General features: G+C 39.7%; 1 protein-coding gene across 1 annotated transcript in view; it reads left to right on the top strand.

Moving 5' to 3' along the window:
• Window positions 1-18,912, top strand: part of LOC131937642 (uncharacterized) — a 57,929-nt gene extending 39,017 nt beyond the window's left edge. The window contains exons 2-4 of the mRNA XM_059295231.1: window positions 13,062-13,176; window positions 13,809-14,198; window positions 18,565-18,912. Coding sequence (XP_059151214.1) covers window positions 13,865-14,198; window positions 18,565-18,614 — 384 coding nt within the window. The 5' untranslated portion in view covers window positions 13,062-13,176; window positions 13,809-13,864 and the 3' untranslated portion in view covers window positions 18,615-18,912. The remainder of the gene's footprint in view (window positions 1-13,061; window positions 13,177-13,808; window positions 14,199-18,564) is intronic.
• Window positions 18,913-23,919: the final 5,007 nt, after the last annotated feature.

Genomic DNA, 23,919 nt, shown 5'->3' with positions numbered 1-23,919 from the left:
ATAATTAAATAAAAAAAACTCGAGGTATTTTTAATCTGACATTCCAGATTTTGACACGATCAATGGCACGTGCTTCATGGGTTTTTTCTTTGACAAAAATAGTAGGGTATTTCATGTAGTGTCTGTATCTTTTCATTTTTTTTTGTGAGGAGAGCGCTAAAAATCAAATGTAACAAGCGTTTTCTGAGGTGCGTCTCAATTGATATTCAGTGTCAGCGGATGATTAGCAATTGGGCAATTTTAGGCGATTTATGTGGGGTTTTGTGTAGATTTGTGTACATGTTTTTGTGTAGGTTTTTGTACATGTTTTGTACAGGTTTGTGTACATGTTTTTGTGTAGGTTTTTATAGTGGTATTTGTACATGTTTTTGAGTAGGTTTTTTTGTAGGTTTTTGTGTAGGTTTTTGTGTGTATGTTTTGTACAGGTTTGTGTACATGTTTTTGAGTAGGTTTTTTGTAGGTTTTTGCGTAGTTTTTGTACAGGTTTTTGTTTGTGAGTGAGTAGGTTTTTGAGCTGGTTTTAACAAAAAATGTAACGAAGTTTGCGAGAGTTTGATTTTTACACAACCACGCCAGGAGATCACAGTAGAGCCACATCACAATTAAGCGGTAAAGTGCTCGGTCGATAATTAGTCTAAACCAATCCATGTTCGGATCCTGGATCAAGCTAATCAGATATCTTCGAGTTTACTCAGCGCAAACGGGTACCTGGCGTCCGTACAATAAAAACAGCATCAGAAATTATTTAATTTTCGGTCTTGACACCCACAGTACTAAACTTCTGACGTCACTGCTCACGTGTTCCGTTTAATTTGACGTCATGGCTCAGGTCTTATGTAGAGATCTTACGTCACAGCTAAGTTCTCGGACAGCAACATGACGCCACGGATGCGTAGCCCTTTTCGGCGTCTAAAAATTGCATTCCAGCCAAAGGCGTAGCGACCCTTCCCGGCGCCCGGGGACAAGCTTTCGATTTGTTCCCCCCCCCCTCAAACTTTTGATTTGCACCCTCCTCAAACTTTCGATTACTTTTTCCAACCCATTTTGGCGCCCCCAAGGTCGGCGCCCGGGGACATATGTCACCCCCTGTCCCCCCCCCTGTCCCCCCCCCCATCGCTACGCCTCTGATTCCAGCAGAAGTTCAGCTCTGCTACAAGGAGCACTTATAACAGGAAATACCAATCCCTCCACCACATCCCTCCACCCCATCCTGTTTTGGTACTTTGTTTCTGTTTGCTGAGTCTGAAAGAGCTGTTGTTCTTCCTTGAGTAGTCCAACTACCGGCCTGGGCTGGGCTGGGGTCATGGGGGGGGGGAGGCTAGCCGGAACTAAGATTGAATTGGAACGTTTGTTGTTGAAAGTACAAGATCAAAATAGTGCAGTGCTGACTCAGTGTATCGTTGAGATATTGTCTAGGTGGAGTCAGCACAATTTAGTAGAGTCAGTAAGGAAGGTTTTTAGTGGAGTCAGTACGGTAGGTTTTTTAGTAGGGTCAGCAAAATTTTGTCTAGATGGAGTCAGTACAGACCTATATCAGTTACCCACATACCCACAACATACCCACAACATACCCACAACATACCCACAACATACCCACAACATACCCACAACATACCCACAACATACCCACAACATACCCACAACATACCCACAACATACCCACAACATACCCACAACATACCCACAACATACCCACAACATACCCACAACATACCCACAACATACCCACAACATACCCACAACATACCCACAACATACCCACAACATACCCACAACATACCCACAACATACCCACAACATACCCACAACATACCCACAACATACCCACAACATACCCACAACATACCCACAACATACCCACAACATACCCACAACATACCCACAACATACCCACAACATACCCACAACATACCCACAACATACCCACAACATACCCACAACATACCCACACCATACCCACAACATACCCACAACATACCCACAACATACCCACAACATACCCACACCATACCCACAACATACCCACAACATACCCACAACATACCCACAACATACCCACAACATACCCACAACATACCCACAACATACCCACAACATACCCACAACATACCCACAACATACCCACAACATACATCATTCCCCCACATACCCACATTCCCCCACAGACTCACAACATTCCCCCACATACCCACATTCCCCCACAGACTCACAACATTCCCCCACATACCCACATTCCCCCACAGACTCACAACATTCCCTCACATGCCCACATCGTTCCCCCACATACCCAAAACATTTCATGTGATCACAAGTACGAAATTAATCCAATAACTATGTAACAATAGACAAATATGTCGAAAACATCGCCGCTTATTTAGTAGGCATGGACGGGGTGACCCTATCATAGTTTTGTGCTTAGATATAAAATCTTTTTATAAACTTATCGATACACTCCGATTCCAAAACAATCGATACCACTATCACTACAATGATACATATTCGATTCTTATGCTTACAAATCCCTTGTTTAGAACGACAGCGACTATTGCGACAATAGCCATTCGATTACAGCAGAATCGTCTAGGTTCAACGCTTGAGGGGAAAACAAAATGGTAGTTGCCCGAATTGTCCCGCAGTAGCATGTGGTTACTTCCCCTTTTTAAACTCTAAACTATAAGTTATCGCAAATGTTGTGCTTTGATTTCATGTTTGTGCTGGTTCTTTCTTCGAAATATAACACCCTCCGCAACCACATACCCCCACCTTCCCCAACCACATACCCCCACCTTCCCCAACCACAAACCCCCCACCCCCACCCCACCCTCCCCAAACACAAACCCCCACCCTCCCCAACCACAAACCCCCACCCCCAACCTCCCCAAACACAAACCCCCACCCTCCCCAACCACAAACCCCCACCCTCCCCATTCCTATCTTCAGATGTGACTATTGGAATGTTTTGTAGGGTTTTGACAATGAGTGGTTTAGTTACGAGTTATTTGTTTTATTGCATTTGCCTCCCGTGAGTTGAATCATTGTGGTAAACTTTAGTGCTTAGATTTACTTTGGCTTGCATTACCATTCCCACAAGTTTTTCAGACACTTTTAACCTGTAGGGGGTGGGGGGTAACTTGAGACTTCATGGGGGGAGGGGACTTAAAACTTCCGGTAGGAAGGGGAAGGGTGGTAAAAGTGTTAAAATGTATATTTCCTCTAGAAATTGTATTTTTTTCTATGTTATCCGGAGGTGGGGGAGGGTAGTGTCGTTACCCCCACCCCCCCCCCCCACCCTGGGGAGATACATGAAAATGTGTACCAAACCTACACTTTGTTAAGTATTTATTAGGTTTAAAGAACCAATCTAAAAATAGAAACAAACGTTTTTCTTTCAGCAGCTTAAGACGTTTTGTAAAACAGCTAAAAATTTGACAACGACACAGCAGGAAAAACTGAACTAAGCATACAACTAGTCAATCCCAATTATAGTTTTTTTTGCAAAGATTTAAAACATGCATCTTCTAGACGTTTTTTTTTTATATCACGTCACAAAAAAAAAAACTGAAACCGGAAGTGATAGATGCCGAATCACCAAGCGGAACGACGGTGCGTCAATCTGATTGGTTGGTTGTCACGAGGAAAGATTGGGGTGTGGGGCGGCGGGGGAGGGTGGTGAATACACCATCGATCCCGTCAGATCGGTAGATTTTTTTCCTTCAGCTTCTCCTGACTTCTGCTGATTCCGGAAATGACGTACTTTCACCAGCTCCTACCACCCACCCGTTAAGATGACGTCACGTCGATACAAACTACGTCACATGTCGATCAAAAGTCTTTAAACATTGGAAAGCCCGGGAACAAAACAACCGTGCAAGAGATTTGATCAGGAGTTGTCTCAGCTTATGTTTGAGCAGTATTTCTACCAGACTATTTTCTCCGGGGGTGGGCACTTGATATTTGGGGGGGGGGGGGGGGGGGGGGTAAATATTCGGGGGGGGGGGGGCGGATACTAGTAAAAGTATGTTTACTATATAAATTCCATCTCGGTTGGGGGGGGGGGGGGGGAGATTTTCTTCGAGGGGGGGGGGGCAGAGCCTAGAAGTTAGAAGAAACTTTGTTTTTTGAGGACCAGCTACAGGGGCGCGGAGACTTTTTTGGCCCCGTGCTGGGTCACCTCCTCCCTCCCAGGTCAAGGTAAAATTAAATACAATACGAAAGCGTGTTATCTATTAATAGAACGGTCAACGTTAGCACGCCTACTATTCCCTCCTAAAGTATTCAACGTTGTTAATACTTTCTAATATAGTGTTAATAAAACTAATACAATTGCTACAATATCCCCCCCCCCCCCGCTCGACAGGGACGCCTTATTTAGAGCGGTGGGTAATTATAATTTAATTAAACCCACACTCAGTACCTGGTGGGCTGGTGACGACCTTGAGTTTTTAAACCACCCACCCTACACTCCCCTCCTGGGGTTTACCAATTCCACCCACCAACTTCAGCAGAAGTTTCCAAATATTTTGTCCTCGCCCCCTCCTCCCCCATAAAAAAATATTGGCGCCTCCCCAACCCCTCCCTACACAGATCACTTATTTTAAACATATTTGATGTTTATAGTTAACGAGCCGACCCGCGGCGTATCATACGCCGCTATTTAGTTGTTTTATTTCTCTTCTTTTCAGTAATTCATAATTTGTGAATTCGACAGTACCAATGCTGCCACTAAAAATATTTGCTTTAAAACACTATCAGATGGTCGTTAAGGACGATACCCCCCCTCCTTTCCCCCAACCGCTACCCCACCCACCCCCCTCCTGAAAGCAAACTCCTCTTAGTTACCTCCCCTAAGTTTAAAATCGTTTCAAACTACATTATCTGCCCCTAATAGCCGTCACTAAACCCGGCTCTACGATTGTAAATATTTAGCGTGAACCACAGTTCACCAGACCATGTAGGGGTAGTGGTGGTAGGGAGCGCGCTTACAGCTTGGTGTTTCTATCGTCTCCAAGAAAAGAATTATATATATAGATTATAATGATAGACCTTTCGGGTGGTCGGATATAAATTCAAAGAAACTCGTACTGTCGAAGGTAAACCAGTCCATACTTTTCCAACTTTAATTTGAGTAACTAAGAACATGTTTAATATGGTGATGGTATCAAGTGAAATATGTGATGGTATCATGTGAAATGTGATGGTATCACGTCAAATATGTGATGGTTTCACGTCAAATATGTGATGGTTTCACGTCAAATATGTGATGGTATCATGTGAAATATGTGATGGTATCATGTGAAATGTGATGGTATGGTCGAAACGGTGGATTGTATCACCATTGATGGTGTATTTATATTACGAAATATGTGATGGTATCACATCGACCATGTAATGGTGTTGTGATGGCAGCACAGTCTTGTTTATATGTGATCCATCACATACGGAGTATCACATTTTATTTACTCGTCTATAAATCCATCCTCCCTCACCCCCCCCCCCCCCCCACCCCCAAGCCCGTGTAGTCTTTTGTTTTATTATTTTCAGCGTCCCCACAATAGCGTATCGCTGATTAATGAATTAATTATGCCCAGTTCATATTTTTGTCTGATCAATAACGAAAAACTTTTCCGCGTAAACCTCATCACTACACCATCACCCCCGGGGCAGGATCTTAATTTACCATCTCTCGATATTTACTCAAAAGGAAGAAATATTCCATCCTGGGGGTAGCCCGCCCCACCGCACAGCCTTTAGCTACGCCACTGTTTTAGTTTTGTAACCAAATATAAAATAAAAACTACATTTTCTTTTCTTGATTTTCATTTTAAAATAGTTTTTTCTTATTTTTTTTTTGCTGGGTGTAGTGCCCGCCCGAAGTATCCCCCCCCCCCACCGGCGCCCTATAGGGTGCCGAGTTTACCAGCACCTAATTCTGGCACACGCAGGAAGTTTTAATTGGTTAGAAATCTAAAACGAAAACGTCTAATTATTTTAATTAAGTATCGAGTATCATTGATACGAAAAAAAAAACTCGTTTAAAAATATAAGCGTTAGTCTAAGCTATAATTTTAGGTTTTTATTCCCGCCAACATTACGAAATCTCGTTGTAACACGAGACTTGACCCATGGTACAACGATCTAGCCTGGCGCGTCTAATTAAGCTAATAATTAATTAAATTATGATCTACCTGTATTAAAATAATTATTCAGGTTACTTTTAATTATTTGTACTCTCGCCTGAGCCGACTGCGGGATAATATGGATCCATTCGTTGTATCTGTAGATATCTTAAATATCTTCATCCCGCCTTACAGTGATCAGAAGATACATTTTAAAAAGATTTAATCAATCTCGAGACACAAAGTTCTAAATATCTGAACAAAGCTATGTTGAAATAACGATACATTTTTTTTTCTTTATAATTTTTTATATTAACTTTTTAAAGTATTTATGTTGAAAAAATATTTGAAAAAGTTGAAAATTATTTTTAGAAGATGTTTTTTTTTTTTTGACATCAATGTCTGACCACATTTTAATACAAACTTTGATTTGCTATTGAATTGCAGAAGAAGAAAAAATTTCTGCTATAGCCTATGCTTTTGGTAATTGTTTTTTTGTTTGTTAATTTTTGTTCACTTTTGTAATTTAAATGAATTGTATTAGGAGTTACTATTTTAATGCGCATAAGTATAAATTCGGGGTTTTTATTTTTTGTATTTTTACCGTTTAGTTTAATAACTTAAACGCTAAATACATCATTAGATACAGACTGACACTGAGAGAGGGGTGACACCAAATAGTCTCAAATTTTAGTCCATATAAATACCAGGAGGGGGGGGGGGTGACAATTGGGGTTACCGCAACGGGTGTCACTCGACCTAGTAACGCCACTGGGTTAGGTTGATCACGGTACTCAGGAGGGGTCTACGACAAATTCCCGAAAGACACTTGCCCGAATGCGGTTGCCCGAAGGCCGATTTCCCGAATGGACACTTGCTCGAATGCGACAAATGTGTCAATTCGGGCATTTGTCGCATCCGGGCAGGTGTCCATTCGGGCATTTGTCGCATTCGGGCAAGTGTCCATTCGGGCGTTTGTCGCATTCGGGCAAGTGTCCATTCGGGCATTTGTCGCATTCGGGCAAGTGTCCATTCGGGCGTTTGTCGCATTCGGGCAAGTGTCCATTCGGGCGTTTGTCGCATTCGGGCAAGTGTCCATTCGGGCGTTTGTCGCATTCGGGCAAGTGTCCATTCGGGCAAGTGTCCATTCGGGAAATCGTCCGGCTCCCCTCAGGAGATGTGGGTGTAGGTCATTGGGCAGCCGGGGCCTCGTTAGCGTTAGCCTCATCGTGAGCTGTAGCTCCACGCGAGCACTCACACACACCTCACGTGCAGATAAACTTCAGTTTTTAACTACAAAAATCGTATTGATGATTAATTATAATTACAAATGCTAATTGCAAATTTTCGGCAAAAACTGAATGTACTAGATCAAATGTCCAAAAATTTTAACAAAATAAAAAATAAATTAAAACCTTGAGAAAGCAATTAACGACATTTGTGAAGTCTCCGTTAACTAGAGACGGCAGCCTAACTTGAGTCTAGAAATATTTTACTTTAGAAATTGAACCGTTTTCGTGATCCGCGATGCAATTCACATTGTATATCTGATACTTTAATTTGCTGAACTTTTCTCAGTTGTATATTACATAAGCAATCATTTCACTCTTGTTAGAAAAAAAAAGTTCGTTCAGTTTATAGAAGTTTTAGATTTGTTGATTTTTACAACCGTATGAAATCCTTGTAGAAACAAGATCTAACTATATATCTGATTCACTGGTCAGTGGTCAGTGGTCAGTATGAGACAACATGTGACTGTCCACATCTCTATTACCTACGTCATAACATACAGTTCTGCCTAGCCACACATAACATACCATAATTTCTGTCTAGCTTCACATTACAGGCCATAGATTTCTTTCTAGCCTCACATTACAGGCCATATATTTCTGTCTAGCCTCACATTACAAGTCATATATTTCTGTCTAGCCTCACATTACAGGCCATATATTTCTGCCTAGCCTCACATTACAGGCCATATATTTCTGCCTAGCCTCACATTACAGGTCATATATTTCTGTCTAGCCTCACATTACAGGCCATATATTTCTGTCTAGTCTCACATTACAGACCACATATTTCTGCCTCACTTTACAGAAAGAGTCTGCCTAATGTCGGGAGGGACCTCAACCACCTCTTCCACACTTTAAATAGACTTGCTTTACACATCGTCACTTGACCGAGCAGACGTGATCACGTGACCCCCATATTCAGAGTAGGCTATTTCTCTTTTTTGTTTCTCTTATAGAACCACGTAAAGAGGAGAGGCTTGGATCTTTTGTATTTATTTTTGTTGTGTTTGTTGTTTTTTTTTTTTTTGCTTCACTAAAAAAACTGGTTTCAAGTTTGGAAAAAAAAACGCACACCACACACACACACATACACACACACACACACGCGCGCGCACACATAGTAGAACAGGATTATTGCATAGTGGCATTTACTTATTGTCTTTTAGGTTTCATCTGCCGTTGATCGATAACATATTTCGATTACACTGCCAGACCCCACCCCCATCCTGTTGTATAATTTAAAAATAGAATACAACTCCCCCTACCTACGTATCACTCCCCCCCCCCCACACACACACACCCAACTCTTTTTCCTTTCTTTCACTTCACAAACATACACCACCAACAAAACATCACCAACCAATCAAATCAAAGCCCGTGTCCCTCAAACCGGAAGCTCTCACTAGTCGCCCCCAAGATGTTTACAGACCCCCCCTGCCCCCTCCCCCCATCTCACAACGGCTCCTATCTACCCCTCGGGGCTAGCGCCGCACTACACAAGCCCCGGACAAAAGAGCCCCCATTACTTCCAATCGAACCCCACATAATGCGGGACTGCTGTTCCTACGGGTCGCGCATCGCTGGGCGTCGCCAATCATAACTTCGATATTATTAGTCATTGTCGTCGATCATCGATCTACTTAGTGGGTTGGCGGCGGGGATCAAACAACGACAGCAACGTCACAGGGGTGGGGGTGCGGCTGTCGTGACATTAACCACACGCCATCCAACGTCAAATTTCAGGTATGGAAAACGAACAAAAGAATCGTTGTATTATGTATCAAATAAATCGAATTCGTTATTTTGATTTATTCGAACAGCTAGGGAACAATTGAGCCGGTGGCATAGGTCAAAGGGTATGATGACGTCCCTACCCTCTCCCCCCCCCCCCAATTTACTAGAATACATTTTAGTCCAATAAGCTTAATTTAAAATAATTAACAGTCAGTACATTGTTAAAGAGAATTTAATAATTTGAGTGAATGATTTTAATACATGTTTATAAATATGCGAGTCGTATAGTTTACAAAGGTATTTTACTATATATTTTCTGGTGAGATTTAATCGTCTTCTTTGAGTAAAAGATTATTCTAGTGCCCATATTAACATAACTCCTCTATCAACATGACTCCCTTATGACTCCCCTATCAACATGACTGCCCTATCAACATGACTCCCCTATCAACATGACTCCCCTATCAACATGACTCCCTTATGACTCCCCTATCAACATGACTCCCCTATCAACATGACTCCCCTATCAACATGACTCCCCTATCAACATGTCTCCCCTATAACCATTTACTTAGCACACACTCAAAGACCAGTGTGCCTCTACAGCGTGAGTTTACCTTGCCATGTTCGCTTTAGTATCACAGTTTTCATCATCGGCCTGTAAGGGCGGGTACAGGTTCACAAGGTTTACTTTTACATAATACAAAGCGTCTAATTTTAGTCCACCCCTTCCAACCCCCGTATAAAAAATTTGAAGTGCCCCCACCCCCCCCCCCCCCCGGAGAAAAAAAAGTCTGAAAGAAACACTGAGTATTGGATTATAACTAGAGCTGAAATAAATGTGGGATCAAAGCAAAAGAATGTTACAAATATTATTAGCAGCGTTGATGATATTCAGAGTAAAATGAGACGAAACATATCATACATTCTTCCCTTTCAAACAGCTAAATCTTTTGTATCCTACTTTTTTTTTTTTTTTTTACAAAATCTTGGCATATAAACACTCATCAGAATGTTTACATAAACTTTTTTATTTGAATATTACGTTTTATAGTATTTGTAGTTTATAAATAACATATGGTGTATCAACTTTTATACAGAACGATTTAGTAAATTCCATTAGTTCAAGAAAGGTTGGTAAATATTTGTCGTATTGGTACAAGTACCAATATAGCACAAAATAGCGCATGCACTTTAAATAATTGGTGGTAATCTACCCCCTCCCTGATACGTGGCTATTTTTAGAAGGTGGGTGGAGCTTCCTGTCCCCTAGAGACCCCAGACAACTGAATAAGGGACTCTACCGATGACCTTTTTCTAGTTTACGTGCGCCCCAAAAATATCTGGAAAAAAATATCTTAATTTTTTTAAGCTTAAAGATCTTAAAATAAATATATCAAAAATATTTTTTTTTAAATATATAAAAAAGAAAATTTAAAATTATTAGTTGCATGTGATAAATTAGAAAAGGAGTTTTCGTCCTTGAGCGACTTGCATGACAGTCGTCTCCCCTTGTATCTGTTTATTTGATGAGCATAGCATCGAGACGGCGATTATGACGGTGTCGCCTAGGGCTGGTAAACCAACGATCTCACGTTGAAAGAAAACTGAAGAATAAAAACAAAAATCCTTGATTGTGTATTCGATCCACCTCATTAGAAAAAAAAACACACACACGTTTTAATCTCCGTAGTTATACATTTCTGTGAGATATACATCCACACCACCCACACCCGCCCACATTCTGAAAATCAGAAGGACGAAGGCAAACCTAAGTCTAATCAAAGACCTGAAAGATAATATATTACAAGTTCTTTCAAATCTTGGAAGAAAGAGAGAACCAAAAGAGCATTAGAGGGAAGGAGCCTCACTTTACGGAGTGATACCAAATATCTGATATTCTGGAGCTGTACAAAAATGGGGTTATCAGAGAGTATATATATATATATATATATATGTTTGTATGTATATATAGTATATAATACATGCATTTTATATATATATATATATATATATATATATATATATATATATATATATATATATATATAACAAATATAATATAACTAATGTAATTTTTGGTTGAACGAATAGCTGTACTAGATTTCCAATATTTGTGAGCGTAAATATCAACCAGAATTCAAGAGATAATTTTTAGAATTTCAAATCAACGCTTTTTTGTTGAAAAACGTTCTGGAAAAAATGCCATATTAAACAGATATTAATTTTACATGTAAAACAGAAATGCCTAGAGTCTGCTGAACATTCAGTAAATTCTACACATGATATTGATACTTCTGGTTTTTAACAAAATCAATGTTTAGACACTAGGTATGAATTATTTGTGCATACATTTTTTTCTTAAGGTAACTCTTATCGTTTTCTAGTTTCGATTACCTCCCATTCTGTCGTGAATGCGTCTTCAGCGTGCGGTGTGAGCTAGTTCATCTAGGCGATTGTAGTTGTGTCCCCAGTGTCATCGTTTTTTTTCCGTTCTCCCCCAAGTCCAGCAACTCTTATCTACAGGTTGTGAGTGATCTCCCCTTTTATTAACAAGGATTCATTAGGCTGAAGATCGTCAAACCCCGTCAATGGGCGATACATTGGTTTGGGTTAGGCGATGGCGGAACTTATCAAAAAACTCGTTAAAGATGGGCGGAGGGGTAATGAGAGGGGTGTGTTGATGTGAGCCACACTGACGTCATCCTGGGGTAGTGTAGTGTTAGGCTGGTGGTAGTGTTGTGGTAAACGTATGATAGTGGTGCAGTAGTCAATTATCATGATAGTCTTGTCTTAGTCATTTATTGAGTCCAGATATTAAAAACACGATGTTCTTTACTCACCAGTTAAACATATAGTTCTAATAGGATATGAGATATGGTGGGGGGACATGATGGGGGATGTGGTGGGGGGATATGTGGAGGGTGATGGGGGATATAATGGAGGATATGTGGGGGGTGATGGGGGATATAATGGGGATATGATGGGGATAAGATTGGTATATGATGGGGATAAGATTGGTAATATGATGGGGATATGATGGGGGATATGATGGGGGATATGATGGGGGATATGATGGGGATATAATGGGGATATGATGGGGATAAGATTGGTAATATGATGGGGATATGATGGGGGATATTGATGTGGATTATGATGGGGGATATGATGGGGATATTATTTGGGATATGATGGGGATATGATGGAGAACATGATGGGGGGATATGATTGGTATATGATGGGGGGATATATGGGGGATACGAAATGATATGCATGCTTGACACATTTTAAGTTCATAAAACCTGAGATCATTCCTTAAATCCATGTCTAATCATTGAGATCAAAGTTTGGAATTTTTTTTTTTACATTTCTTGGTTGTTTCCCTTTATTATATGGTTCATAAAATATGTAGGCTAATGTAGGACAAACGAGGTGTGTGGGTGGGGGATAGAGGCGTGTGTTGGTGAGTGGAGGGTGTGTTGATAGAGTGTGGGTAGGGTGTGTGGGTGGGGTTTACGGGTAAGCTGTGTGAGTGTCTGTGTGTGTTGTGGACTGGTGAGGTGTATATGCACACCTGAGTGCACCGTGAAGTTGGGGGGCGGGGGGGGTGTTTGAGCTCTGGTCAGTTCAAATACATTTTTCGCTAAAAATACAACGTTGCACATCAGTCTAATGGAGGCGGTCCCAACGTTTTGAGAAACAGTGCTCATGTAAATCGTATTCGTTTAACTTCTTAGTTGAATTAAAGGTTAACGTATAATCTGTTGAAATAAATCACTTATATCCTTTTTCATTTGCGATTTTTGCTGGCAGAATATTATCCCATCTTTTTTAGGACCGCCTTATATAGATGTATAGATCTATTTGTATTTATACATAGATAGATTTACCTAAATAATTTATCAAACTATTTCAACAGAATACAAATCAAACATGACGTCACTTCTGTGGTCAACTGTAACCTTGACATTGATGTTAGCTCTTTCCTGCCAATCAGGTCGACGAGTAATGAGGATGAGAAAGACATAATTAAGGTAGGCTATTAGCCCCGGCATGTGCGGGTGTCAGTAAAAGTAAAGTTCCCCTTGACCAGCCTGACGGTCCATGGTGCAGGTGAAGTAGAGTTTACCTGTTTCAGCGCCCTCGGCATATGACTGGGATAGTGGTGTCAGTACTATCCCTGTGGGTGTCAGTGTTAGGATGAAAATTTTGAGAACCATTTCATCATAGGTGGGGGGTGGAGGGGGCAGGGATATGTGTATATCTGATTTTTTTAGTTTTATTGTTATTTATATTTGATTGGTATTTTATTGGGTATGAGATCTGTGTGTTGTAATTTGTGTCTCTTGACGGCGGAAAATTATGAGAAAATCAACTGTGGTGATCAGCGACTCCAATTTAGTTAAAGATGATTGATAGATTGGTCTCTTTACGCAAACAACAACCCGCAATCTACACATACAGCGTCTTCTTTAAATTATGTAAAGATTCCTCTTTAAACCTAGTGATCCATTTAGGCAGATGAAGTAGAGTTCATCTGTTTCTTGACCTCGGCAAGAACAGATAATGTGGTCAACCACTATGCCAGCTGTCCTCTAAATTATGTGAAACAGCATATTTCACATTTACTAACATTGTTGTTTTTTTCTCTTTTGCCGCCCCGCAGATAATTGGAGAAAGGACGAATTAGACGCCTCTCGACTCAACCCTCGCAATGATTACATGTCCGGGCGTGACTCTCACAGCGACGCCTCAGTTGAAGGATTATCACTTCCGTCTTACGCCTGGGGGCACGTCCCCTCCCTCTGGTACCGTGACCAAGACGACCTTGACCGCAGCGAGTTGAGGCTGGTCAAAGGTCACCACCACAGGCCGTCGTACGCGGCGCTGCTGGCCCAGCTGAGGAGGGGCGTTGGCCCGGCTACGGGGGAGAGGTCAGGGTTTGCCGCTGGGGGAGGGGATAGAGAAGAGGCTCAAGCCCAGCGGGTTCCAGGGGAGCCGGGGGAAGAGGTCATCCCCGGGCTAGAGAAGCTGCTACTCGCTAGCTACTACCAAGGTGAGATTTTTGTGCTACTCGCTAGCTAGTTCTAATGTGGAGTGCATGGTGCTACTCGCTAGCTACTACCAAGATGAGTTTCATTGTGCTACTCGCTAGCTAACGGTGAGGTTCATGGTGCTACTCGCTAGCTCAGGTGAGGTTTATGGTGCTTACTCGCTAGCTACTACCCAACGTGAGGTTCATCTTGTGCTACACGCTAGCCAGTGGCTTACCGCTCCAAAGTGTAGTACAGTGTGCTACATCTTGTGTAAAATAAATGTAGGTCTACCAAAAGTTGTTAGTTGTAAATAAAAATGTCATATTTTAACGTTTTCTTAATGTACAATATAACAACAATGGGTGGATGGTTGGATGGGTGGATGGGTGATGGATGGATCTCGACAGCAAGCTTAGCCCCCCTCCCCTAATTATATATATATTTAATATATAGCCCCCCCCCCCCCCCCACACACACACACCCAACCCTCTTCCGGTTCAAGCTCAGAAAATGAAATCTAAATAAACCGCGGAGTGATCTCCCCTTAAACTTTCTCGAATATTCTTATACAACACTACGTGGGATGGCAACTCGGAATATAGACATGATTTATGATTACTTATACTTTTAAAAATAGAATAGAATCTCGTAGAAAAAAAGAATTGCGCACCAAGCGAACGCCAGAACAAAATGTGCATAATAAATGCGGAGTATTATTAATATTAGTACTTTATAAATTTACATGCGTTATTGAGAAATCGGAAATAGCGTAAATTACTACTTCCGTTCAACGGAAATTACTCAAAATTTTGACAGAAAGTAGAGGATTTGATCTTTTACTTACATGTGAAATTTAAAAAAAAAAAAACATATGGAAGATGATATGCCTAGTTTCTACTCAAGCCGATGGAAATAGTAAACGTTATATGAAATAAATGCATAGATAACTTATAATCGTGTTACAACTTGCTATGGTTAATAAAATATTGTGATGAAATTCTATCGCATTCCTCCACCACTTTCTAAAAAAAAACGAATGCTTTTAAAATATTCACCAAAATAATATTTTCAGTGGCTATTAATATTCAACAAATAATCTCAATTCTCCCCCCCCCCCCTTAAATACAATAGTTTGGGACAAATCTTCTACTATATACAAGGGGGTTGTGTCCCTTTAGTTGTAAAACTGCGGCTTAAGGGGAGAGAATAAAAGTTTCGATTTACTGGACCAATCAATGGAGGAGGCGGATGGATGAATTACATCACACGTGAACATGCGGAAATTTCAATTCGAATAAATCAAAATTTGAAATCGACGCTAAACGAGACAATCATTCTGAGATAAACTTTTTTTTTTTACTAAGTGTTACGTTTTTGTTGACGTTTATGCAGTAAAATTTCTGTTTTAAAACTCGTGAGCACTTTTGATGTTTAAGCCTAGGCCGTGTACCGTTTTATCGGCTAATTTGAATTCCATCATTCAATCAAACAATTAACCTACATCCTAGACGATGTTGTATCCCTCATTTGACTGACGTTTGCTAGACAGTTACCTGACATTGTTCGGTGTCTTTAGAAACGGCATCAGATTACACCGTCTGCCAGTCTCTGTGTCGTGTGTGTGAGTATGAGTGTGTGTCTTGTGTGTGTGTGTGTGTGCGTGCGTCTGTGTGAGTATGTGTGCTCATTCAGAGTATCAATTTTTAATCCATTAAGACATTGACCCAACCATAGATAATATTTTGAGCTATTTTTAACTCCACAATCACGTGATCTATAAACGAAGCGAGCCTGAGGTCAGCCAGTCAGTCAACCATGAATCTTTTTATATCGTTCGCAAAGTGTGTGTTCTTATGAACTAAAATGAAAGTATCCATTTAGTTAACATTTGGTTTTAAACAAACTACATCCGACTGACCTTGAGAAGGTGGGGGTGGTGGGGGGGGGGGGGGGGGGGGGGGAGGGTTCGAGTTAGGGTCAACTACAGTCAAACATGTTTAAACATTTGCGAGGCAACACAGGGAGTCTATTTTATACAAAACTATTATGTACAAAACTATTTATACAAAACTATTTATACAAAACTATTTATACAAAACTATTATATACAAAACTATTATATACAAAACTATTATATACAAAACTATTATATACAAAACTATTATATACAAAACTATTATATACAAAACTATTATGTACAAATCTATAATATACAAAACTATTATGTACAAATCTATAATATACAAAACTATTTTATACAAAACTATTATGTACAAATCTATAATATACAAAACTATTATGTACAAATCTATAATATACAAAACTATTTTATACAAAACTATTATGTACAAAACTATTTATACAAAACTATTATATACAAAACTATTATATACAAAACTATTATATACAAAACTATTATATACAAAACTATTATGTACAAAACTATTATGTACAAATCTATAATATACAAAACTATTATGTACAAATGTATAATATACAAAACTATTTTATACAAAACTATTATGTACAAATCTATAATATACAAAACTATTATGTACAAATCTATAATATACAAAACTATTTTATACAAAACTATTATGTACAAAACTATTTATACAAAACTATTATATACAAAACTATTATATACAAAACTATTATATACAAAACTATTATATACAAAACTATTATGTACAAATCTATAATATACAAAACTATTATGTACAAATCTATAATATACAAAAATAGTATATACAAAACTAGTATATACAAAGCTATTATATACAAAAATAGTATATACAAAACTAGTATATACAAAACTATTATATACAAAACTATTATATACAAAACTATTATATACAAAGCTTTTGTATACAAATCTATTATATGCAAAATTAGTATATACAAAACTAGTATATACAAAACTATTATATGCAAGACCATTATAATCAAAACTATTATATACGACTACGTATAGTCTCGATAAACTATATTTAGTGTAATATCATGACATGTATTTTTATCCATTAAGATTAAAACATGCAGGGAATATATTTTTAATATTATTTTAAAATATATCTTACTCATTGTATTGTAAGTTGTTGCTTTTTTTCTTCCTTTTTTATTATTATTATCATTTGTTGGCGCTTTCCGATAAAATACTGTGGGGGGGGGGTGAATTACGGGTCCGGGCATTTGAATATTTAAACACATGAAATGAATATTTTCCTACGACTTATAAAAATAAGCAAAAGGCCAACTTATCTGCTGTCTTTGTGTAAAACGTCACAATCTCTGATAATCTCGTGGGAGTAAAAAGTATCAGCTTATTTTTTTTATACTTTACGTTTTCTTCTTTTGTGTTCGGCCCTATTCACGAAGTTACTATGTACATGAATAATTTCTTATTGTCTTTAGGTTAGAATAATTTCAACCATAGAATATAAAAGATTTCTTTCTATTTTACATTCAACTGTAAGCTTATAATTGTGTGTATGGGGGTAGAAAAGCTACACTAATACAAAGTCAGGTTATTTTGGTAGTCTGTTATATTTAGAAGTCCGTGCTTTGTATTTTATAAAGTTTAAAAGGTTTTTGGCCTAATTATGTGGTTATAGAGTTACGAAATTTTAAAAAGTGAATTTTGTTAGAATGATCTAGGTACTGTTAATATGTTCAAATCTAAATGATGATGTATATATATATATATATATATATATATATATATATATATATATATATATATATATATATATAATTGTTGTTGTTTGGCTGCTAGCCAGAAGGTCTCGAGTTCGGATCTCGGTTCGGACTTGTAATTGTAGGACGCCCCTGAGTCCTCCCAGCTCTGATGTGTACCTGACTTACTTTGGGAAAAGTAAAGGGGGTCGGGCATAGTGCTGACCACACTAACCCTTCATATGCCGAAATAAATAAAAAATATTAACTCTACTTCATCTCCCCTAGGTATATATATATATATATATATATATATATATATATATATATATATATATATATATATATATATATATATATATATGTGTATGATATATATATATATATATATATATATATATATATATATATATATATATATATATATATATATATGGTATATATATATATGGTATATATATATGGTATATATATATATATATATATATATATATATATATATATATATATGTGTGTATGATATATATATATATATGGTATATATATATATATATATATATATATATATATATATATATATATATATATATATATATGTGTGTGTGTATGATATATATATATATATATATATATATATATATATATAATATATCATATATGATACAGCCCCACCTAAACGTTATGTTTATCAACTGTTTTTCTCTGTTTCAGGGGCAGAGAAGCGCCAACCACCCTTAGGATTCCACGGCTCCCGTGGATGAAAGCTATCCACACAACTATTTTCTCAGGATTAACCATTGCTAAAACAATTTTTGTCTGTTCTGACTGGCTGTCTCAGTCTGTCAAATTCTGGTAGTTGTAGGACTATTTATAGCTGACCTAATTGTTGGTACGATTACTTCTAAAGTTTATTCAAAATTTGATGGAACAAACTCCAAGCGTTTCATGTTTATTGATATTTTCTACCAAATTTAATTAATCTGATACAAGTAATATTTTATGGGTAAAATGATATATTTCGATGAAATTAATAAAAATAAAACTTTAATATAAAAATTCCTCACAGTTTGTTGTTGATTTCTTATTGTCTTCTTTGTTGTGTTGTGGTGTGTCATATATTTAGTGTTCCATCCTTTAAGGCATCTTTTCAAGCACCTGATGGGTACCTACTTCACTTTAGGGAACGCAAAGGCGGATGGGCATAGTGCAGACCACACTATCTCTTAATAAACTTTTCTTCATCTGCCCCGTGTGTCTTGGGCACGAAACGGGAAGAAATGAATATATACTTTTACTAGTGTCCACCCTTCCCACGGAAAATACAGTCCATACCCAATCCGGAAAATGTCTGAAATAATATCACTCTGTATCAAAAGTTTGCGTAAGCTGAATTCTACCCATACGGAAACATAGATGCAGAAGCGTAGCGAGTGTGGGGGGAGGGGGGTGCGGATGGAACCGCGTGACACCATTTAGGTGGATGACACCAACGTAAATATATACATATATATATATATACATATATATATACATATATATGTGACCTAGGCTAGTTGCATCTTTCCTGTTCGCAACGCCCAATGTGACCTTCCCCGAGTCTATCCTGCCCGACAACGCCAATTGTAACGAGTTGAACCACTCATGCTACACAACATCGACTACAGTAGAAAGACTCGAAGATGCAGGTTCGCTATTGATCCTTTTATTACATGAATCAAGAAATGCTTCAATATAACACAATGAATCAACAGAAATGTTTCACAATAATAGTCTGAATCAACTGACCCCCTAACAGTCCTCACTAGGCTTCATATAACTGAAGCCACATGTCTATTGTCCTTCTTAACACAATATAACCAACTTGAGTATGTCACACAGACTGACTGATCTAAAGCGAGCGATGAAGCTGGAAGAGCGGTAAGAGCCGTAAGAGAGAGAACGAGTTCAGTCGTCCCCTCCTATTTATGCCTTGTATCCGTACTCGTCTGCATACTTGTATTCCTCCGTAATCGATACTTGTACTCGATGTCTCCGACCACCAGTTACGCAGTTCTAGCGTACAGTCCGTGAAATAACATCTGCATCCTATCAATCAAAGTTGACAGGCCTTCTGACTCTCTTCGTACCGTTTCCCAAAATAGCACGCGTTGGCTTTGAGATTGTTATCAGTCCGCTCCAATAAGCCACCTGCTATGTTGCGTCAGACTGTAATACTGCGTCTCGGCTTATCGTTCGTTATCAGATTTGTAACTAGTGGCTAGGCCTACCCTAGTCACATCCACCCCTGCCTTTTTTTGTGTGTTTTCAACCACAAACAACGCCTGGCAGGTGCACTCCTCCAGAGTCAATCGCATAATCGTAAAAAAATTTTATTGTTCCACTCACTGTCCACGACGTCCCATTCGTATACGATTGACAGTTATACCTATTTCACATCTCAACTGTGTCTACATCGTCTTCCTGAGACACAAAACAGTTCTAGAATTCACATCCACCCTTTTCGTTTGGTGCCTTCACCAGTTCACTTTTATAGCTTTTTGAACAGTCTGTTCTCATACCAGCGCGACCATGAAAGACTTGATGGTTGCTGACAAAAAATTTCGTCTTCCTTCTGTTCCTCAAACTTCTCCGCGGACCACTTATCTGATGGTCTACTGTCTCTCTGCTTCTGGAAGGAACGGGATCCTCTTTGTTGCCGTTATCCTCCACTTGTGTATCGCGGTTGTTCTGATGATGGTGATATGGTTCCGGGATGGGTATGTGAATTTCCGTTATAGTTTCCGGTTCCCTAATTGTCTTGGATTTCCTTGTGTGTAACTGCTCTTCTTGCCTATTCCAATATTTCTTTAATTGAGCAATATTCGCCCACCGATCCGGTTTGGCGTGATCGATGGGTCTTATCTTAAAGGGGCCACCTGCTACTCTAGGCATCTCCACGACTTGCCATATCTCCTGTCCCCAGAGATCGTGGATTTTGTTTCTGCCTAACGGGTGGCTACGCAGTAATACCCTGTCATTCAGTTTGAGTGGCGGGTCCTTTGTCTGTACCGGCGGTTCCCTTCGCCGTGCTTCATGTTCTAGTCTTTCCTGTACTACCCTGTACATTTCTCTAATTCTTCTCATATGTTCATTCACATATTCCAGTGCGGTGTATGAGCCAGTCATACTCTCCCTTTTTCCTAAGAACAAATCAAGAGGGAGTCGAGCCTCCCGTCCGAACAGCAACATGTATGGCGTAAAGCCGGTTGTGGCATGGGGTGTGCAGTTGTATAGATATACCAACTCTGGGAGAAAATCAGGCCAACGTTTTTTCTGTTCAGGTTCTAGCGTACGCAGCAAATCATGCATGCTGCGGTTGAACCGTTCACACTGTCCGTTTCCTTTCGGATTAAATGTGGTTGTTCTAGATTTGTTAATCCCGTAGTGGCTGCACAGTTGGTTAATTACTTCTGACTCGAAAGCCCTTCCTTGGTCAGAATGTAATTGTCTTGGTATGCCATATTTGATGAACCAATGTTCTATTAAGACCTTTGCCACTGTTTTGGCAGTCTGATCTCGCGTGGGCACCGCCACAGTCCATTTGGTGAATACATCAGTCATTACCAACACATGTTCCGTCCCATCCGATGATTGCTCCAACGACGTAAAGTCGATAGCCACAATCTCTAGTGGTTTTGTCGCTAGTAGGTGTCCTGATGGGTGTCTCATTTTGACAACTGGCATTTTCGCATGCTGACACCTCACACAAGCCTCACAATGGCGTTTGACCTCCATTTCCATATTGGGCCAGTAACACCTCCGTCGTAATATTTTGTGCGTCCTGTCCTGACCCTGGTGTCCTGCCCTGTCATGTGCCAACCTTAGCACTTCTTCTCTTAACTGTCCAGGCACCACCACCTGGTGTATTGTCCCATCAATTTGGTCATGAATTCTCCGCATGAGAACACCATCCTCTATACTGAGACGGTCCCACTGACTCAGTATTTTCTTTGTTTCTCGACCAAATTGTTCTCTTTCCCTTCTTCCTGGGAATTTTTGTTCCTGGACGTATTTCAATAGCGGTTGTAAGCCACTATCCGTTCTCTGGGCATCTCTTATCTTTTGGTGATTAAGGCAATTAAAATCACTATTGTCCATATGTCCGGGTTCCGTGGATATGTGCTCCACCCCGGTCTGCCCGTTCTGCATCACTTGTACCCCCTGAGGGATATCTGTTGACGCTCTGACCTCACATATTCCTGTCAGTGTTTCTTCCTCATCACCCGGTCTCTCGTAAGGATTCCTTGATAAGGCGTCCGCATTGCCATTGGACCGCCCCGGGCGATACTTTATCTCTAGGTCAAAGAGTGCCAATTCTGCTGCCCATCGCTGTTCGATGGATCCCAACTTTGCTGTCTTTAGGTGGCTCAAGGGGTTATTGTCAGTGTATACCACACATTTAGCACCTAATAGATAGTCCCTGAATTTCTCAGTCACAGCCCATTTTAATGTCAAAAGTTCTAGTTTCATGGCGCTGTAATTTGTCATGTTCCTCTCTGATCCCTTCAGAGCTCGACTTGCATACGCAATAACCCTGAAACCTTGCTTTTGTTGTTGTGATAGCACAGCTCCCAGACCTTTAGAGCTGGCGTCGATTTCTAGCCGAAATGGTTTGTCAAAGTCTGCGTATCCCAATATCGGCGCCTCTGTCAAAGCCTTTTTCAATAGCTTAAACGAGTTCAGGCATTCATCAGTCCATAATTCACCTATCAGTTGTGTTTTACCTTTCTTTTTCTCCTTACTGTGTTTCTTTGTCATTTTGTTTACCAAGTCATGCAATGGTGCGGCAATTTTTGCAAAACCCGGCACAAATTTTCTATAATAGGAAGCAAAACCCAAGAATGACCTGACCTCTACCGTAGTTGTTGGTTGTTTCCATTCTTTAACAGCTGCAATTTTATCTGGGTCAGTGGCGATGCCATCCGACGAAATCACGTAACCCAAAAAATGTACCGATTTCAAACCAAAGCAGCATTTGTCTGGGTTCAGCTTTACTCCTATCTCCCTAAGACGGAGAAACACTTGTTCTAATCTTTTTAGATGGTCCTCCCAAGTTTTTGAGTAAACTAGAATATCATCCAAATACACCAACATTATTTGAAATAGAAAGTCACTCATAGCACTCTGCATTACTCGCTGGAATGTAGCAGGTGCATTAGTTAGACCAAACGGCATACGGGTCCACTCGTACAGTCCCAGTGGAGAAATAAATGCAGTTTTATGTTGATCGTTGGGGTGCATGGCCACTTGGTGGTAGCCACTAGCCAAATCCAAGGTAGAAAAAAATCTTGCTCCCCCCAACGCATCAAGACATTCATCAATACGAGGCAAGGGGAATGCATCCCTTCTTGTGATATTGTTCAATTTCCGGTAATCACAACACAGTCTTATCTCCCCTGACTTCTTTTTTACCACTACTATCGGTGCCGCATACGGGCTCGTACTGGTTGTAATAATTCCCTTTTTTAGTAGATCATTCAGGTGTGCTTTCACCGCAGAGTAGTGACTCGGTGGTAATCTTCGGTAGGGTTGCGCCACCGGCTTGTCTTGTAGTAAGGGTATCTGGTGTTTGATTACTTCCGTGTACCCCAAATCACCCTCATACGAGGCAAATATATCACTGTATTTATTCAGCAATTCATTTAGTTTTGGGTCCTCAGTTTCCGGGAATGTATATGATCGGCCATCCTCTTTCTTCACCTCGGCCGTCACATTGACCGACCTAATTGTTACTTCATTACTGCTGGTATTGCTCAGTTCGATGCACTGTGCCGACCTTTGTACCTCGACGTTCTGTGGTACTCCTACCAGAGTATTAGGCGGTATAAAAATTTCCTCATCCAAAACATTTGCCACTAGTCCTTGAACTAGTCCATTTTCCGCTGATGTGTATGTCCGCAGTAACACGACGCCTGCCCTCAGTGCGGCGCCACATGGTTCTATCATCACATCACCATTCACGCTTCTATCACCAATTTGTAATGTGATTGCCTTGACCGTGTTTGCCGGGACTGCTGTCCTTCCTCT

This window comes from Physella acuta, unplaced genomic scaffold (genome assembly GCF_028476545.2).
Source record: "Physella acuta isolate Inbredline_101_S28 unplaced genomic scaffold, ASM2847654v3 ptg000216l, whole genome shotgun sequence".
Classification (NCBI taxonomy): Eukaryota; Metazoa; Mollusca; class Gastropoda; family Physidae; genus Physella; species Physella acuta.
The sequence above is the reverse complement of the archived record's forward strand: the minus strand, read 5'-3'. Positions and strand labels throughout refer to the sequence as shown.